Raw genomic sequence first — 20,287 nt, forward strand, 5'->3', positions numbered from 1 at the left:
GTATTCCACATCTGTGTACACATGTGCACACACACTTCACACGCAGATGCTTCTGCATTCAGTTTCAGGGGCTAACAATCTTCTGAAGCTTGTGAATGAACCTCAGTTTTAAATTCTCATGTGTGAACTTTGCTTCCTGAGAATCCCATCCAGGTGGAATTACCTGAAGTAAATAGATCCTTGACAAAGACTGTGCGGAGTTGAACCACCTGATTAATATCTGTAAGGTATGCAGAGCAGGGCAAGGCACCTCAGAAGTGCATTTTAAGCACTGACTATTTATTAGAAACATTCTTGTCATACTTGTCAGAAATTTGGTTATAAGGATATTTGTTGAAATGGGGCTACATCTGTAGAGATACATAAATACAGAAAATAATAGCTCTGGAAATGACAAGTAAAACATTGTTATAATATAGCTCTTTATTTCATAGATTTAGATATAGTATAAGTCAGATGTGGCCCTGGAAATGTAATATTTATGGAATCTGAATCTATAGGAAAAGATCAATATACCATAGTTACACTGTTAGGATATGGAATGGAAAGATATTATCATCTAAATTGATCCTCATCATATACTTTGGGACATAGAGAATAGGGATAAGAATCAGTGAAAATAAAGTGTCAGTGAAATGACAGCTCTGAGCGTCTGATTCCTTTTTTTTTTAAGATTTTTTTTTTAATCTGGACCATTTTTTAAAAACCTTTAATAAATATGTCATAATATTGCTTCTGCTTTTTATGTTTTGGTTTTTTGGCTGCAATGCATGTGGGAATCTTAGCTTCTTGTCCAGGGATTGAACCCATACCCCCTGCACTGGAAGATAAAATCTGAACCACTGGACCACCAGTGAAGTCCCTCTAAGTGTTTGATTCTAAGAGAACATGTTTAGAATCTCCTTTGACAAATAGCTCTGATAATTGGCCATATGGAGTGGTTCTGATGCTCTTGTTTCTGGATGTTTGGTAAGTTGACTTTTTCTCTGTTCTCTTACAGCCTTTAGCACCAATGAACAAGATAAGGATAACTGGAACGGGCAGCTTAAGCTTCTGCTGGAGTGGAACCAGCTGGACATAGCCAATGATGAGATTTTCACCAATGACCGCCGATGGGAGGTAAAGAAGAAGCCCTCCTTGGTGATCCCAGTGCAGGTCTAGTCCATTTCTAAGAAGGCCTTTGATACTGAATCTTGAAATGGATGTTCTCTCTGGTGCATCTGTGTTGCCAGGCCTCACTTTCTTCATCTGTTCTCGCTGCTGTTCAGTTGCTAAGTTGTTTCTGACTCTTCTCGACCTTATGGACTGCAGCACGCCAAGCTTCCCTGTCCATCACCATCTCCTGGAGTTTGCCCAAACTCATGTCCATTGAGTCAGTGATGCCATCCAACCATCTCGTCTTCTGTCACCCCCTTCTCCTTCTGCCCTCAATTTTTCCCGGCATCAGGGTCTTTTCCAATGAGTTGGCGCTTCAGATCAGGTGGCCAAAGTATTGGAGCTTCATCTTCAGCATCAGTCCTTCCATTGAAAGTTCAGGATTGATTTCCTTTAGGATGGGCTGGTTTGATCTCCTTGCTATCCGAGGGACTCTCAAGAGTCTTCTCCAGCACTTCTTCATCTGTAGTATGGGATAATAACACTGACTTTGTAGATTGGTTGTAAAGAGATAATAAAACTAAATACACTAATGTAAGGTAACATCAAGCCATCAATATTATCTAAAGTTTACAGCTTTTCAGCTATGACGTGAGAGGCAATTCTCCATCTGGGTATAGAGGTGAAGATTTCCTCTTGGGGGAAATATATGCTTGACAGCAGTACTCATTTTGTGCCCTACTCCACCTTCTTAGCCAAATTCTAATGAGAAAACTGTCAGACATGAGATGCCTAAGAGACAAATAGAACAAGTCGATTGAAGACATACAATGAATATCATAGAAAATCGGGCCTCCTCCAGGCATACCTGTGCCTCCAATATGGAAGTTGTATGTCCAGAAAATCTATATTTTTTTTTCCAGTAAGCTGACTTTTCTCATTTAGAATTAATTTTTTTGCATTTATTCAGCTGCACTGAGTCTTAGTTGCAGTATGTAGGATCTTTCGTTTCAGCATGGGAACTCTTAGTTGCAGGATCTAGTTCTCTGACCAGGGATCAAACTCAGGCCCACTGCATTGGGAGCACAGAATCTTAACCACTGGACTGCCAGGGAAGTCCCTCTCACTTTGAATTTGATGACAGCTGTAAGGCTACACTTTCCAGCAGCATCCTCTTGTATACAACTCAACTGAGATCCACTTTAGGAATTCTGTTTCATAGGAACAATTATAAAATGTCACACTTGGATCCACATAGCAAGGGCTTCTTTGTTTTCAGCTCTTCAGTCATTGGTGGGCAGTGAGAATTTCATTTTATATGTGTAGAACAGTATAAGGCATGTATATTTCATAACCTTGTATCCTTCCCAGTCAGACTCAGAAAACACTTCTGGGCTCATCATCATATAATCAAAGATGAAGAATTCATTTATACGAACGTGATCAATTTTAATAATAGAATACAAATAAAGTCATGGCTTATGGACATTTAAATTATTCATTTCTTTAGCAAACACTGTATTTGGTTTTTGCAGTATAATGAGTCCTATCTCATATGGCAAGCCTTGAGTTAGTTGAGGGAAAGTAGAATTGCAAGTAGATTTAGTTAATTGATTCATAAATGAACCCATGTGTGTGAACTGCCCTATTTAAGTGAGGTTAGATGGTACAAGAAGGCAATAGCACCCCACTCCAGTACTCTTGCCTGGAAAATCCCATGGATGGAGGAGCCTGGAAGGCTGCAGTCCATGGGGTCGCTGAGCATCAGACACGACTGAGCGACTTCCCTTTCACTTTTCACTTTCATGCATTGGAAAAGGAAATGGCAACCCATTCCAGTGTTCTTGCCTGGAGAATCTCAGGGACCGGGGAGCCTGGTGGGCTGCCGTCTATGGGGTCGCACAGAGTCAGACACGACTGAAGTGACTTAGCAGCAGCAGCAGCAGCAGCAGATGGTACAAATAAACATAAAGTTGTGCACATATTGAACTGATCACTTAATTTTACTAACTTAAAGATAGTTAAGCATGACGGGTCTAATGGTTGAGAGAATGGACTCTGGAGCCAGCCCCTCTGCATGACTTAACCTCTGCAAGTTACCTAACATTTCCATACCTCCATTTCCTTGCACAGTGGTGAGTTGGGGTCAGCTCATACTGTTTTTTAGCAAAAATCAAAGTTGACTGCTAAAATTTGTAGGGCTTTTTGAGTCAGTTGTTAAATATAGTCATTAAAAATCAAATAATATAAACTTAGAACTAAATAAATTTTATTAAAAACAAAGGCAATACTGAATCAGACTCATCCCTTTCTAACTATTTTACTACATTTGCTATGACCTAGCCTCTGGAAGTTATGTCTGATGTATCTGTGTGCTGGAAACACCGTACCTGGTACTCTCTGTTGAGGCCCAATTGAGCATTCAGTGATACCACATGATAGCTGAAGGCTGGCCGCGGTGGGAGCATGTACACCATAGTAATGGGCAAATGCCACAAATCTGGGCTTATTTTCTTCTAGAGAGTTGGTTGTGACATGTTTACCAGCATACCACTGCTCATTTAAAAATGGAGATGGTAATAGCAGTATCTACCTCACTGAACTGATACAATCAGATGTTTCCAAAGAGCTTGAGACACAGGCACCTGTTAAGTCCAGTGTAAGTCTTTGTTTAAAAATAAATACAAATCTTTGCAATAATGGTAATATTTGTGTACTCTCTTATACAGCACAAAGCAGTTTCACTGTGCTTGTTCACTTGGCCCTCATGCCAGCATCCCAGGGATTATCTCATTTTGATGGTTAATAAGCCAGGGCTCCATGGGTACCACGGTGGGGGTGGCATTCTGATGGCATTTTGGGAGCCTCTTCTGAACTTGAATCTCTAAAGGCATCGTGACCTGTGTTACCTCATTTCATCCCCACAAACACTTATTTTACAGATGAGAAAAATGAGGTTCAGAGACACAGTCTCATTCAAGGTTGCACATAAGGTAGTTCAGTTCAGTTCAGTCACTCAGTCGTGTCTGACTCTTTGTGACCCCATGAATCACAGCACGCCAGGCCTCCCTGTCCATCACCAACTCCCGGAGTTCACTCAGATTCACATCCATCGAGTCGGTAATGCCATCCAGCCATCTCATCCTCTGTCGTCCCCTTCTCCTCCTGTCCCCAATCCTTCCCAGCATCAAAGTCTTTTCTAATGCGTCAACTCTTCGCATGAGGTGGCCAAAGTACTGGAGTTTCAGCTTTAGCATCATTCCTTCCAAAGAAATCCCAAGGCTGATCTCCTTCAGAATGGACTGGTTGAATCTCCTTGCAGTCCAAGGGACTCTCAAGAGTCTTCTCCAACACCACAGTTCAAAAGCATCAATTCTTCTGCGCTCAGCTTCTTCACAGTCCAACTCTCACATCCATACATGACTACTGGAAAAACCATAGCCAAATAGGAAAAGGAGTATGTCAAGGCTGTATATTGTCACCCTGTTTATTTAACTTATATGCAGAGTACATCATGAGAAACGCTGGACTGGAAGAAACACAAGCTGGAATCCAGATTGCCGGGAGAAATATCAGTAACCTCAGATATGCAGATGACCCCACCCTTATGGCAGAAAATAAAGAGGAACTAAAAAGCCTCTTGATGAAAGTGAAAGGGCAGAGTGAAAAAGTTGGCTGAAAGCTCAACATTCAGAAAACGAAGATCATGGCATCTGGTCCCATCACTTCATGGGAAATAGATGGGGAAACAGTAGAAACAGCGTCAGACTTTATTTTTGGGGGCTCCAAAATCACTGCAGATGGTGACTGCAGCCATGAAATTAAAAGATGCTTACTCCTTGGAAGAAAAGTTATGACCAACCTAGATAGCATATTCAAGGGCAGAGACATTACTTTGCCGACTAAGGTCCGCCTAGTCAAGGCTATGGTTTTTCCAGTGGTCATGTATGGATGTGAGAGTTGGACTGTGAAGAAGGCTGAGCACTGAAAAATTAATGCATTTGAACTGTGGTGTTGATCCAACCAGTCCATTCTGAAGGAGATCAACCCTGGGTGTTCTTTGGAAGGAATGATGCTAAAGCTGAAGCTCCAGTACTTTGGCCACCTCATGTGAAGAGTTGACTCATTGGAAAAGACTCTGATGCTGGGAGGAATTGGGGGCAGGAGGAGAAGGGGACGACCGAGGATGAGATGGCTGGATGGCATCACTGACTCGATGGACGTGAGTCTGAGTGAACTCTAGGAGATGGTGATGGACAGGGAGGCCTGGCGTGCTGCGATTCATGGGGTCACAAAGAGTCGGACATGACTGAGTGACTGAACTGAACTGAACTGAACTGACTAGATGGACCTTAGTCGGCAAAGTAATGTCTCTGCTTTTGAATATGCTATCTAGGTTGGTCATAACTTTTCTTCCAAGGAGTAAGCGTCTTTTAATTTCATGGCTGCAGTCACCATCTGCAGTGATTTTGGAGCCCCCCAAAATAAAGTCTGACACTGTTTCCACTGTTTCCCCATCTACTTCCCATGCAGTGATGGGACCAGATGCCATGATATTCATTTTCTGAATGTTGAGCTTTAAGCCAACTTTTTCACTCTCCTCTTTCACTTTCATCAAGAGGCTTTTTAGTTCCTCTTCACTTTCTGCCATAAGGGTGGTGTCATCTGCATATCTGAGGTTATTGATATTTCTCCTGGCAATCTTGATTCCAGCTTGTGATTCTTCCAGCCCAGCATTTCTCATGATGTATTCTGCATAGAAGTTAAATAAGCAGGGTGACAATATACAGCCTTGATGTACTCCTTTTCCTATTTGGAACCAGTCTGTTGTTCCATGTCCAGTTCTAACTGTTACTTCCTGATCTGCATACAGATTTCTCAAGAGGCAGGTCAGATGGTCTGGTATTCCCATCTCTTTCAGAATTTTCCACAGTTTATTGTGATCCACACAGTCAAAGGCTTTGGCATAGTCAATAAAGCAGAAATAGATGTTTTTCTGAACTCTCTTGCTTTTTCCGTGATCCATCGGATGTTGGCAATTTGATCTCTGGTTCCTCTGCCTTTTCTAAAAGCAGCTTGAACATCAGGAAGTTCACGGTTCACGTATTGCTGAAGCCTGGCTTGGAGAATTTTGAGCATTACTTTACTAGTGTGTGAGATGAGTGCAATTGTGTGGTAGTTTGAGCATTCTTTGGCATTGCCTTTCTTTGGCAATGGAATGAAAACTGACCTTTCCAGTTCTGTGGCCACTGCTGAGTTTTCAAATTTGCTGACAAATAAGGTAAGGTAATGGTAAAACCAAGATGTGGAAACAAAGGTGTGTCTGACTTTGAAGCTGTTCTCTTACCCTGTGTGCCAGGGGTTCTGAAAGAGTGATCCCTGGACCAGGGGTAGCACAGGCTTAACTTGGGATCTGGTTAGCAGTGCAGATCATTAGGGCAGCCACTGCTTTCTGCCTCTGTCCCACTGGGAGCCACAGCGTGGGGATTCAAGGGCCCCTTGGCAGTTCCCTCTGCAGGCAACATGTGGTCCTCCTGAGACCAACATCAGACAGAAACAGAAACTGCTAATACTGCCCTGGTGGGGGATATTCCCCTCAACTGGGGCTCAGACAGGTCCAGTGAGGAGAGAGGATTGGGTGCGTAGCGAGGAGACGTGAGTGGGTTAGGCGCTGCAGCGCCCACGCTCCTGGAACTGCCACCACTGGGTCCAGCTGATGGTTCTCCGTGGTGTCAGATCTTCTGGTGTTTACTCATGGATATTAGTCACTCCATCATGTCAGACTCTTTGCGACCCCATAGACTGTATGTAGCCCGCCAGGCTCCTCTGTCCATGGGATTCTCCAGGCAAGAATAGTGGAGTGGGTTGCCATTCCTTGTTCCAGGGGATCTTCCTGACCCAGGGATTGAACCCAGGTCTCCTACATTGCAGGTGGATTCTTTACTGTCTGAGGCATCTGGATTTTAATGCTGGAATTTGTGGATTTTTATGAACCATCTAATTTTTTATTAATTAATTTTTATTGCAGTATAGTTGCTTTATAGGACTTTATAGTGGTTTTGTAGGACTTCCCTGTAGCTCAAATGGTAAAGAATCTGCCTGTGAGGCAGGAGACCAGGGTTCAGTCCCTGGGTCGGAAAGATCCTCTGGAGAAGGGAATGGCAGTCCACTCCAGCATTCTTGCCTGGAGAATCCCATGGGCAGAGGAGCCTGGTGGGCCACAGTCCATGGGGTTGAAAAGAGTGAGACACGACTGAGCGGCTGACACACACACGTGGTTGCGTTACAGTGTTGTGTTGTGTTAGCTTCTGCTGCACGGCAAAATCAATCAGCCGTACGTATGCCTATGTCCCCTCCCTTCCGGATTTCCTTCCCATTTAGGACACCACGGTGCATTGAGTTCCCTGTGTTATACAGTATATTCCTATCAGTTTTCTATTTTATACATAGTCTAGTTGTTAATGTTGCCAACTGAATCAAACTGTAAAAAATATTGGGTTGGCCAAAATAGTCATTCAGGTTTTGAAACACACAAACGAACTTTTGGCCAACCCAGTACTAAGGAGGACATTGGGAAACAATGGTGTGATCTGTGGACCACTGTTTTGTGCCTGAAGAATGTATTAATTATCTTTATTAAGATTTTCAATAAGCTTCTATGGGATAAGACTTATCAGAGCCCAGACAGCAGAGATAAAGGGAAATAATAACTGGATATCCCTGTCAGGTGTTCCAGTAACTCATGGCTTTTTAACATGGCCAGGCGTTGGCCTCGTGGTGTGTGAAGGGTGGCAGGGTGACCTCACGGCACAGACGGAAGAGTTGGTTGGTGGTTGGCTCATAATGGTGTCTACTGTAGACCTCAGAGAAATGGTGTGAGCTGGATGGCAAGTTCCCTGTCCCCTCACAGAGCCAGTGCTTCTGTACAAGACATTGGGATCAATTCTTGATCAGTCATCCCTACACGGTGTCATCATCTCCACTTTACCATAGCACAAGGCCAAGTCCCATCCAAGCCCACGTCTGGCTGATTTCAGATCCCACCATACTGCTTCCTTCTCCTGCCTCAATGCTTGAGCTAAAATCCAACATTGTGTTACAACTGAAAATATAAATTTTATTTCCAAAGCAAAACTGAAAGAGAAAACTGATGATCCTGTTACTTTGTGGGTGAAAATGCGATGTAAGCTGAGAAAGAAAATGCCTTGCTTCTTTAGTTGGATTTAGGGTGTGCATTCTCTCTCTGCTCTTTCTCCTCAGTCTGCTGACCTCCAGGAAGTCATGTTTACAGCTCTTATAAAGGACAGACCCAAGTTTGTCCGCCTCTTTCTGGAGAATGGCTTGAACCTGCGGAAGTTCCTCACCAATGACGTCCTCACCGAGCTCTTCTCCAATCACTTCAGCTCCCTGGTGTATCAAAACCTGCAGATCGCCAAAAATTCCTATAATGATGCCCTCCTTACCTTTGTCTGGAAACTGGTTGCTAACTTCCGAAGAGGCTTCCGGAAGGAAGACAGGAATAGCAGAGATGAAATAGACCTCGAGCTCCATGTATGTACTGGGATGGATGTCTGCCTGAACCCTCTGATCCCTTGAGTCTTCCTTCAGAAAAATCTCTCTAACTCTCTAGATCTCTACTCCCTACCTCATCACCATCATGTAGTTAACATACTGGGTTTGTTAAATTGTTTGCCCTACTTCATTTATTTAAGCTAGCAAATCCTATTGAGATAACAAGTGGTGTATTTTCTTGCTTTATTCTTTGTGTTATATTAACAACTAGTTATTGCAGTGTTTATTAATTGCAAAAGTTGGTGTGATACACTTTCTGAAGGCATCTAACAGAGAAGAGGGGCAACCAAATGGCAACCTGTTCATTCCTTAGCCTTTTGGACGTGATCTGCCTAAAATAGTTCTGTGCTATCCATGCAAAGGACTGGAGAACTGCCAAGTTTTCCTTTGTGAATGAGAAGGGAAGTGAATCTTTCCAAAAGGACAATCCTGGTTTCCATTTGAGAGGATGGTATGGATGTACCACTTATATTCTTTCAAGATTTTCTACTTAAAGGACAGGCAGGGCCAGTTTCCTGTACCTGCCAACTCTTTGCTGAAGGCTTGCTCTGGTCAGAGCCCACTGAGGGTCAAGTTGGTGTATAAGTACCCCAGCAACCTTCCTGCTCAGAGGGGATACTTCTGAGGCCTGTGTCCTTTGCTGGCCCCTAGAGTTAGTTGCCTAGTGGGACTGTTGTTGTTTAGTTGCTAAGTCATGTCCGACTCTTTGCAGCCCCATGGACTATCACCCACCAGTGTCCTCTGTCCATGGGATTCTCCAGGCAAGAATACTGTAGTGGGTTACCATTTCCTTCTCCAGGGGCTCTTCCTGACCCAGGGACTGAACCCACATCTCCTGCACTGGCGGGCAGATTCCCACTGAGCCACCAGGGAAGCCCCACCTAGTGGGATTAGCTTCTGGTTATTTACCATGATAACCTGTTGGTCCTTTCTTTTCTAATCTCATTTCCTCAATCTCCAAGTGGTTTTCTTGGAATCGCTTCTCAAAATGCTTGTCTCAAATCCTTTTACTTCTGGGAAAACTCAAGCTAGGTCATTAGCTTTTATAGTTCTAGAATTTTAATATATGTGTGTGTTGCAACACTCTAAACGAGCTAGGTGTTTGAAGAAGTTGGAAGTGTTTAAAAAGCTGTTTGATTCTATTTATAGTGAAACTCTCCACAGTATCCATAACTGTGCCAGAAACATTTTGTATCTTGGTAAAACTTGTAGGAAAGATTAAGAGGAATCTATACATAGAGTTGTTTTTTCTATCTGAAAAAGAGTCCCTTGGAAGATATGGGTGGCTAAATGAAGCTGGGATTCTAGCTGAAACATTAGGAATTGAAACTTTGAATAACACTCCAAAGAAATAAATACAGTTTTACATTGTGATAATTGAACTTTAACTATCGGAAAGTTGGAATTTAGATTGAGCATTTTTCTAGATGAGAAGGAGATTTATATGGTGAATTAAAGGAATTGCTTTCTCTTCCGGCTGCCAGAGTCATTCAGCTTTTAAATTGCTGTCAGCACATTTTTTTCACCCTTTATACTTTTCCATCTACTTGTACATTGCCTTTTATGATAGATCAAAGATTCCGTGTCAGATTATACCACCTGGTGCATTGTGGAGATGAAACACTCACCCCTATTCTGTGAAAATGGATTCAGGCACCAAGTTACAGAGCCCTCCAAACACGGGGTGCTCCCTAGGGCATCCTGACCTCATTTTCATTCTCATCCTAGTGTGTCTGCTAAAGTAATGTTCCAGCTGTAAGTGCTGACTCCCTGCTCTAACCCCTCCCAGGATGTGTCTCCTATTACTCGGCATCCCCTGCAAGCACTCTTCATCTGGGCCATTCTTCAGAACAAGAAGGAGCTCTCCAAAGTCATTTGGGAGCAGGTAAATGCCCAATTCCTTGGCAAATGTGTGCTTTGCTGTGGTTGTTCTGACCCTCTCAGAACTCACACATATGTGTGTCTGTGTGTCCACGCTCAGTTGTGTCTGACTATTTGCTACCCCAGAGAGTGTTGCCCACCAGGCTCCTCTATCCTTGAAATTTTTGCCATTTCCTTCTCCAGGGGACCCTCCTGATCCAGGGTTTGAAGCTCTGTCTATTGCATCTCCTGGACTGGCAGATGGATTCTTTACCACTGCACCACCTGGGGAGCCTAATCTTAAAGCATCACTAATGAAATGAAATATTTGATGTAACGAAAATGGTTGTGGCTTGTGTTTAATGTGAACAGAGGTGTGTTTGGGAGGGGAGGGCTCTGGAAAGTCCTGGGCTTTGTGGGCAATCCAAGAAGCACTTACTTCTTAGGTGTGTGTGGATGTGCGATTGTTTCCCAAGTGGATGAGGTTTTTAAGTTTAGTTTAAAAATTAATTTCTGGCTTTATCACATTATAGACAGGAAGGTAGGGCCTGTACAAAATCTGCTCTGGGAAATGATTGATATTTTTCTCTGTGATTCCCTACATAATGATTTTTCTAAGTGATTTATGAGCAGTTGAAAAGCAGTTACCTTCTCCACTTTTAGAACCTACAATTAGGTACTAAATATTAATTCACACACAGTCTCACTAACTACGTTGTCAGATCTTCGTGTCCTTGGCCACTTTCCCACCTGAGCTCTTACAGCATGGGGGTGGGTCTTCAGACCTCCCACTGCCCCATCTAACTATCAGCTTGTCCTGCATTGATCTTGATACTGTCTTTTTGTCTGCTAATTCCGTGTTCACGACTGTGAGTATATTCAGGTTCAGGACTCTTGGTGCACACTGCACATCTTGCTGGGAATCCATTTCCTGCTTTTGCCACAATTTTTTTCCTTGTCTGACTTTGACGTTGGCTTGACCGCAAGGGATTTAGAATTAACGGCAGCATGCTCACTTCTCTGAAAGACCAGGGGCTGCACTCTGGCCGCCCTGGGGGCCAGCAAACTTCTGAAGACTCTGGCTAAGGTGAAGAATGACATCAACGCTGCCGGGGAGTCAGAGGAGCTGGCAAACGAGTACGAGAGCCGAGCAGTGGGTGAGCCTCCCGGAACGGGACCTGGGGCTGGCACAGGCACGCTAGCGGGCACTTGCTGACTTTCCTAAGACTGAAGAGGGGAAATGCGGGCTTCCTCACCCCACAGCCTCCCAGAGCCATGTCCAGGTCAAGTCTAAGCAACTCAGCACCATACGGGAGCCTTGGAGTGCTGCTATTCAGAAACCGTGACAGGTTTGAGGTTTCACCTGACGTGTGAGCTAATAGGTTAGCCTGCCAGTCTCCCATGCCCATACCCAGGGAGGATCCCAGAGCCCTAGTTAGGGGACACAGATAGTTTATTACTATGGGAAAGGAAGCATTCAGAACAACATCCAGGGTTGTTCCTCGTGCCTCAATTCCCCACGGGGTGATGTGAATAAGAGCTGGTGTTGACAGCCCCACAGCTCCCCAAAATCAGGAGACTCAGGGCCTCTATAATATAAGATGACAGGCGAGCTGCCCAGCTCCCCTCCAGGGGGAGGTTTCTCATCACCTGGAACAGAAGAGGGCAGAGGCCTTGCTGAGTTTGATGTTGCCAGAACATCTGTCCTCTGTTTGCTTCACTTGCCCTTGAACAAAGCTTATCAGTGCCCCTGCTCAGAAGGCCTGGACTGTGCGAGGTGTGAGAAATCCAGGACCAAGTTGCCTCCCAGCAGCACAGAATGTTAGGCCAGTTCAATTTTTTTTTTTTCCCACTTGGGAGTTTTAAGTTTGCAGTGTGACACATTGCCAGCTGCAGGCATGTTTATCTGTTATGTAATGAAGAAATCCTCATGAGTTGAGCTTCTCTGCGTTGGAAAAAAAAAGGTGTCTGATTTTTTTCTTCTAATATATTTAAAATTTGAAGATATCATGTTGATTTCGGATTGACTTAGTTAGTCAATGACTCCTAACATTTTGACTTTTAAAATAGTTCCTCTGAGGATCAACACACCAATCTCTTTGTCATAAGAGCACAAAATATGAACTTCTACATGTCAAAATATGAGCACGTCCTCAATGCAGTTGGTCAGTGTTTTTTTATTACATCATTTTGGCTTTTTTTTTTTTTGGCACTGTGCCTTAACTGCACAGACCGTCACCAAGAAAGCACAAGAGGTAAATGAGATAGCTGAGGGTCTGAATCCTCCCTGTAGTGGCTGAGCCCCATCAAAGCGGGAGCTGCCTGTGTTCACTGCAGCTCAATGGGCATTTCTGACACCTGCCACCAGGAGGTGCTGTAATGGGCATGGGGTGCCCAAAGAAGACTCCATGCCCTGTAGAGAAGTCTCTTGTGTTGGCCTTCTCTCTGTCTTTTATAAACCAGGATAGTCACAGCCGGGATTTTGTGGAAGTCGGGGCTTGGCTGGGGGAGAGGGGGCAGGGTGAGAAAGTTCTATGTATTGGCCTGCCTGCCTCCCTCTTCCCTCTCTCTGGGGATGCTGTCGCTTAGAGCTGTTCACAGAGTGTTACAGCAGTGACGAGGACTTGGCGGAACAACTCCTGGTCTATTCCTGTGAAGCCTGGGGTGGAAGCAGCTGTTTGGAGCTGGCGGTGGAGGCAACTGACCAGCATTTCATTGCCCAGCCCGGGGTCCAGGTAAGCAGCACGCTGTCACCAAACAGCACGCCTAGACACGGGCCTTTCCCATCAGCTGTGTCTCTGGATCCAGTGTTACCTCTAGCTTGGCGCAGGGATGGGCCAGGTTACACAAGCTCCCGAGCCTTAGTTTCCTTATCTGTAAAATGGGCAGAGTAGCAGGTAAAGAAAGGGTTGCTATGAGGATTCAATGAGACAGTATGCGAGTGGAGCCAGTCGTTTATGCTAGCAGTTACTGTTACAGCCATTGTCAGTAGTAATGGGAGCAGAGAATTTAGTATGAAGTGGGTTCAGCCACTGTAGATGCTTTCTGCGTTGAATTACCCTCACAGCAATTTGTGTCTTGTGTCTCAGCTTTGGGAGGGGAGATATTTCACCCACTATCCCAGCTGGAGGAAAGGAAGGAAGGTAGGGAAGAGGACAGAATGACACTCATCTACACACTCCTTGTACATGCAATCACGCTTTATCTTCACAGCATGAATGCAGGTCAACATCATCCTGTTTTACTGATGAAGACTTGCACAGTAAGAATTACAGTTTGTTAAGGTTCATAGGTTTAGTGAATTTGGACTCATACAGCCTCTGTTTTAAAGTCCACAGAACTCAACACAGGACAGAACTGAAAATCAAGCAGAAGTTTTAGTGGTTTAATCATAGCCCCTTAGAATCCAGGTAACCAATATAAAAGAATAAGGATCTCAATTCAGAGAATGAGGGGAGGATGGAGGGCTGGGAAGAAAGGTCGCACACCATCCGGCAAGTCATTGCACTGATAAGGACCTGTTCCTTTGTCTGTTTCCTCTAGAATTTTCTTTCCAAGCAGTGGTATGGAGAGATTTCCCGAGACACCAAGAACTGGAAGATTATCCTGTGTCTGTTTATTATACCCTTGGTTGGCTGTGGCTTGGTGTCATTTAGGTATGAAACCAAGGCACACAATAGTGTGTGTGTGTGTACATGCATCTGTGTGTGTACAAGCATCTCTGTGTGTGTATATGCATCTGTGTGTGTAGACGTACTTGCCTGTGTACAAGCATGCATGTGTGTGCACAGGCACCTGTGGGTGTATAAGCATCTGTGTGTAAACATATATCTGTGAGTGTAGATGTACTTGTGTGTGTACAAGCATCTGTGTGTTTGTATATGCACCTGTGGGTGTATAAGTGTCTGTGTGTATAGACATCTGTGTGTATAGATGTACTTATGTGTGTACAAACATCTTTGTGTGTACAAACGTTTCTCTGTGTGTACATACATCTGTGTGTAGATGTACTTGTGTGTGTACAAGCGTGTGTGTACAAATGCGTGTGTAGATGTACTTGTGTGTTTGTAAGCATCTATGTATGTACATGCACCTGTGGGTGTATGAGCATCTGTGTGTACATACATATGTGTGTGTACATTCTTCTGTGTGTGTACAAGCATCTGTGTCTGTACAAGTGTCTGTGTCTGTGCACACATCTCTGTGTGTGTGCTCTTGTGTAAAGAAAGCATTGTAAGGCCCGGAATTTATGACGTCCACTCTAGGGCCTGCACACATTAGGTCTGGGATCTCCGTGGGTTTTCCCTGGGTTTGAAACAGGTAGAAGTGGGGTCATGTTCTTATAGCCAAGGCAGAATTTGGATCAGTTAACCAAGAAATGCCAAGGCTGAATTCTGGCTGCCTGGCCCCGGCCTGGCTGTGGGTCTGTGTTCATCTGTGTTCAGAAGGAGAGATGAGGCCCACACAGCGACGCTGGCTGGCATGGTGACAGGGCTTTCCCCTCTTGGTCCAGGAAGAAGCCCCTGGACAAGCACAGGAAGCTCCTGTGGTACTACGTGGCCTTCTTCACCTCCCCGTTCGTGGTCTTCTCCTGGAACGTGGTCTTCTACATCGCCTTCCTCCTGCTCTTCGCCTACGTGCTGCTCATGGATTTCCACCCTGTGCCCCACGCCCCAGAGCTGGTCCTCTACGCGCTAGTCTTTGTCCTGTTCTGTGATGAAGTGAGGCAGGTAGGTCAGTCCTCACGTGGGTGCCCCCTCCTTTCCTCAGTGGGTGGTGTCTCCCTAATGCCACGGAGGAACAGAAGTTGCTCCTGAAGTTCCAAAGTCACTATTTCCCCCAAACAAATGTTCTCATTAAGCGATCACCCATGAGCATGAAGACACACTTCCATGAGATCTCTTAGCCCCAGGCCCGTGCTTTGCTCTGTGATTAATTACTCGGGATCAGGAATGTGTTCAAACAGTAGGTTGACCGTGGACTCTAAACCCACTCCTGTGTTTAGGGTTTAGGAGCTATTTGTGGCCTTGTCAGTACCATCACTGGGGGAGGCAGCAGCAAGAGTGGCAGGGGGACTGGAAGGACTTTCCACTCAGAGCATCTCAATGCGCAGTGTGTCAGATTGACAATGTTGGGAATTCATATTCATTCTTGTGAATTTCAGGGAGTTCGTTTCAATTATTCATGGTGCTTTTCTGTAGTTTCTTGGGATCTGCATTGTTTGACATCCTCTTCCCACGCTTGAATCCAAACTTGGCCCAGGCTGGGCACGTAGCGCTGCTCAGTTAATAGTTGTTGAATAAATAAATGTTGATGGTGAAGGTCAGTGCTGTCCCTAAACCATCATGAAAGGTCATTCAGAAAATCCTTTAAAAATGGTTATTTACAAAGTGTATGAGAACTGCTCTTGCCATCACTCTCGTCCCATATGAGCCCAAATGCAAGAACATATCCATTCAACAAGTACAGCCTAGGTGCCTGTAGTTTATGAGGTGCTGTGCGAAGTGATACAAGATGTTTGGAGGGGCCAAGGATACTGGTCTTGACCTCACAGAGTCACTGCCTCGAATGACAGTCCTAAATTGGTTTCAACTATCATGCCAATTCTAATAGATTCTTCTAGGTGGCTTCTAGGATCCCTGGGTTGAGAAAGACTCTGAGGCTCTGTTTTCAGCAGAACCACATCTTGGTGAATTAGCCGCATCAGCCATGGGCACAAGAGATGGCAGAAGTCCTGGCACCAATGCCCTGAATCTGCCTTTGCTTGTCCGGTAGGTGGGAGTTGCAGGTGTGGACTGCAGATGGGGTACAGGTGGAAGTGTGTTGAGCACGGTCAGATTATCAGGCTTCCAGTCTGATAATCTCCTCCAGCAGGTCTCCCCCAGGACCTGGTCCTGCTAATGTGCAAAAGGCCTCTATGGTTTCGGATCAGCCTCACGGGAGCCCCAGCACTGGCTCAGGAGGTCACAGTTCAGCCCGGGGCCCTTCTGTATGAGTCCATGAGGGCTAGGGCTGCGATGATGAAGCACCACTAGGTGGCTGAAACAATGCAAGTTCATCAATTCATTGTTCTGAAGGTCAGAAGTCTTAGACCAGGTTGTGGGCAAGGTTGGTTCCTTCTGAGAACGCGAGGGCGAGCCTGTTTGAGGCCCCTCCCTGGTTCCTGGAGACTTGCTGGCCATCTTTGCTGCTCCTTGGCTGGAGATGGGTTGTTCGATCCCTGTCCTCATCCCACACCACCTTCTCCCCATGTGCGTGTCTCTGTCCCAGCCTCCCTTTGTCATGAGGACACTAATCATTGGGTCAGGGGCCCATCCTGCTCCAGTATGACCTCATTTTAACTAATCCACACCCTCAAGGACTCTACTTCCTGGGGGGTATTCCTTGGAAGTATCAATTTGGAGGGGACACAGTTCGACCCACAGCTCCTTCCATGCAGTCTATCAGTGCTCTTTACTTGCTAGTTCTCTCTCTCTCTCTTTCTTTTTGGACTTAACTGCATGTCAGCAGCCAGGGTAGGAAAATACCTGCACGAGAGAATCAGAGAAAGATGGAAGGAGAGTCAACAATTAAAACAGAAATGGGCCATCGTGAGAGTTAACCAAGTTAAACTAGCACCTCTTGAGTTATGTTGTCATGGGAGTTGGCACTGCCCAGGGTCACACATGCTTCCTCCTAGACCAGTGGGGTCGAGGGCTGGGGCCCTGCCTCCCTCCATTTGCTCAGCTCCCGGGCGTGGTTGATTACCTTTCAAAACCACATCAAAGGGAAAGCTTAGCTACTGCAGAGAAAGAGGATGAAAGGGCGAGTTTGAGGGGCTTTGTCTGGCTGCGGGGGGGAAAGCCCTGAGTCTCACACCATCTTGGAGGCTAGCAGACCACTTGTCCTCTGTGGATGGGGGATGCCCAGCAGGGAAATAAGTCACGAGCCCAAAGAAGTGGAGAGGGAGAAAGAGAAAATCAGCAAGAAGTGCAAACAGCATGGTTTTTGTTCAGGTGCTCAGTTGTGTCTGATTCTCTGTGACCCCATGGACTGCAGCACGCCAGGCTTCCCTGTCCTTCACTCTCTCCCAGAGTTTGGTCAAACTCGGGTCCATTGGATCGGTGATGCCATCCAACCATCTCATCCTCTGTCGTCCCCTTCTCCTCTTGCCCTCAATCTGTCTCAGCATCAAGGTCTTTTCCAAGGAGTCAGCTCTTTGCATCAGGTGCCCAAAGTACCGGAGTTTCAGCTTCAGCACCAGTCCTTCCAATGACTATTCAGGGTTGATTTCCTTTAGGATGGACTGGTTGGATCTCCTTGCAGTCCAAGGGACTCTCAGTAGCATGGTAGTAACGGAATTTCTTTGATCTTCTGATTTCCTGTCCTTAAATGAGCATCTTTCCTACTGTAAGCAGTCATTTTTTTCCATTTTATTGCGAGGTTGTTGGCATAGCCCTGTATCCATTCCAGGTATGTAGTATAATGACTTAACTTACATAGAACTGTGAAATGATAGCCACAGGAAGTCCCAGAGAGGAGTAACAGGACTGAATGCCTTATGAGGCAACCTCGCCCATCTCATCTGCATCAGCTCTACTGAGGAGTTCCAGCTCCTCGCCCAAACTGCTCCTGACCAGAAGTGGGTGGCAGGGGAATGACTTCATTCAGACATTTGGTTTTTATTCACATTTAACCCTTGAGTACTAGCATAGGAGCTGGCGTTATTGTGTTTTTGGCAAGCATGTGTATCTTTTTAAAAAATAAATTGACAAGGCAGGGTCTTCCTGACTGAACCCTAGAGCTGTGCTGTGACCAAGAATAAGTGGGGAGCCCTGAGGCCAGAGCCAGGCTTTGGGGAGGAAGCTCGCAGGAAGGGCTTAGGGGTAGCTTTTTGGCTAGTGTGTGCTGTTGGCAGCTGCTTCTTGGAACAAGTGATAAAAAGTTCTTTTCCTGCCCTTGACTGCCCCTTACTCACACTCCCAACATTTCTCCCCTGGTCCCACTCCTGACCCTGCCTCCTGGCTGCATTTCATCACAGAGCCTGCGATGTGACTCCCAAGGTCATCTGTATTCTCCAGGCACCTAAAGGAGCATCAGGTCCAGAGACAGGGCTGCTTCAGGGGCAGAGCTGGGCCTGAATGGAGGACGCAGGGAGAGTCATCCTCGCTCAAGCCAACACACTTCATCCACGCTCTCCTTCTTTGAACAGATATTTATTGGGCACCTACTAGGTGCCAAGCAGTGTTTAGACCCCAGGGATGAACCAAGCAGGCAAACATCTCTGTCCTCATAGACTTTTTACCAGTTAGAGATGACCGTCAGGGTCATTTCTGAGAGCTTTCAAGGAGAGGAGGTGAGCGTGGCAGGTAGTGTAGAATGAGCGAGTTTTGAGTTGATGGGGAGGTTGGCAGAGAGGACCCAAGAGAGTGGAATTCTAAGCCCTCTCAGCACAAGCGCGTCCCTTCAGATTTGGATGCGTATCAACTGCTCGTCACTGCTTCGGGTCATGCAGGAAGGAGCCTCAGGACAGGTGTGTTTAGCTTGGAGCGGGGCTCTGGGCAGGTGGAGTGCGTGGAGAGTTGCTCAGGAGAGACACAGCGGGGACTCTGCGTGTGAGCAGACAGTGGGCCAGTGTGCTACCCAGTTACTCCCCAGGCCTGACGTGACGCCCACAGCGTCCAACTGGGTCCCAGCTGTCCTGCCTTCCAAATGGGTGATATCTGACTGTGTGTAGCTCTGTCCCATGGACGGAGGAGCCTGGTGGGCTGCAGTCCATGAGGTCACTAAGAGTCGGGCATGACTGAGCGACTTCACTTTCACTTTTCACTTTCATGTATTGGAGAAGGAAATGGCAACCCAGTCCAGTGTTTTGCCTGGAGAATCCCAGGGACAGAGGAGCCTAGTGGGCTGCCGTCTATGGGGTCGCACAGAGTCGGACACGACTGAAGCGACTTAGCAGCAGCAGCTCTGTCCAAGTTTGTCCTCTTTCTCGGTAAAAAGTTATTCTTTTAAATTTAGTTTTAATCGGAGGATAATTGCTTTCCAATGTGGTGTTGGTCTCTACCGTACAACAAAGTGAATCAGCTATCAGTATAAATACATTCCCTCCTTTTCAAGCCTCCCTCCTACCCGCCTGTCCCACCCCTCTAGGTCATCACAGAGCACCGAGCTGACCTCCCCGTGTTACACGGCAGCTTCCTGCTAGCTGTCTATTTCCCCTGTGCTCGCGTATGCCTGTCAACGCTGTCCTCTCGGTTTGTGCCCTGTTCTTCCCCAGCTGTGCCCACAAGTCTGTTCTCTATGTCTGAGTCTCCATTCCCGTCCTGCGATTAGATTCATCAGTCTCATATCTCTAGATTCCACATATATGCGTTGTACGTGTGCATGTTCAGTCACGTCATGTCTGACTCTGCGACCCCATGGATTGTAGCCTGCCAGGCTCCTCTGTCCACGGGATTCTCCAGGCAAGAATACTGGAGTGGGTCGCCATTTCCTCCTCCAGAGGATCTTCCTGACCCTGGGATCGAACTCACCTCCCCTGCGTCTCCTTCATTGCAGGCAGATTCTCTTACTACTGAACCATCAGGGAAGGCCTATATATATGCATTAATAGACAATACTTGTTCTTATCTTTCTGACTTCATTCTGCATAACAGGCTCTAGGGTCATCCTGTAAAAATTCTTCTTGAAGGGGCAGTTTGAATCCAGCAACCCTGCATGTTAAGGCAATGGTGAAGGACATGCTTAGGGTCAGGAGCGTGGGGCCCAGGCCAGCCCT

The 20,287-nt window shown here is 45.9% G+C and overlaps 1 protein-coding gene across 1 annotated transcript in view; it reads left to right on the plus strand.

The window, feature by feature from the left end:
* TRPM8 (transient receptor potential cation channel subfamily M member 8) overlaps nucleotides 1–20,287 on the plus strand; it is a 99,542-nt gene that overhangs the window by 39,787 nt on the left and 39,468 nt on the right. Inside the window, exons 10-16 of the mRNA XM_040231803.1 lie at nucleotides 1,001–1,119; nucleotides 8,356–8,646; nucleotides 10,457–10,552; nucleotides 11,555–11,684; nucleotides 13,117–13,262; nucleotides 14,071–14,183; nucleotides 15,041–15,257. Coding sequence (XP_040087737.1) covers nucleotides 1,001–1,119; nucleotides 8,356–8,646; nucleotides 10,457–10,552; nucleotides 11,555–11,684; nucleotides 13,117–13,262; nucleotides 14,071–14,183; nucleotides 15,041–15,257 — 1,112 coding nt within the window. The remainder of the gene's footprint in view (nucleotides 1–1,000; nucleotides 1,120–8,355; nucleotides 8,647–10,456; nucleotides 10,553–11,554; nucleotides 11,685–13,116; nucleotides 13,263–14,070; nucleotides 14,184–15,040; nucleotides 15,258–20,287) is intronic.

Source organism: Oryx dammah, unplaced genomic scaffold, assembly GCF_014754425.2.
Source record: "Oryx dammah isolate SB20612 unplaced genomic scaffold, SCBI_Odam_1.1 HiC_scaffold_28, whole genome shotgun sequence".
Classification (NCBI taxonomy): Eukaryota; Metazoa; Chordata; class Mammalia; order Artiodactyla; family Bovidae; genus Oryx; species Oryx dammah.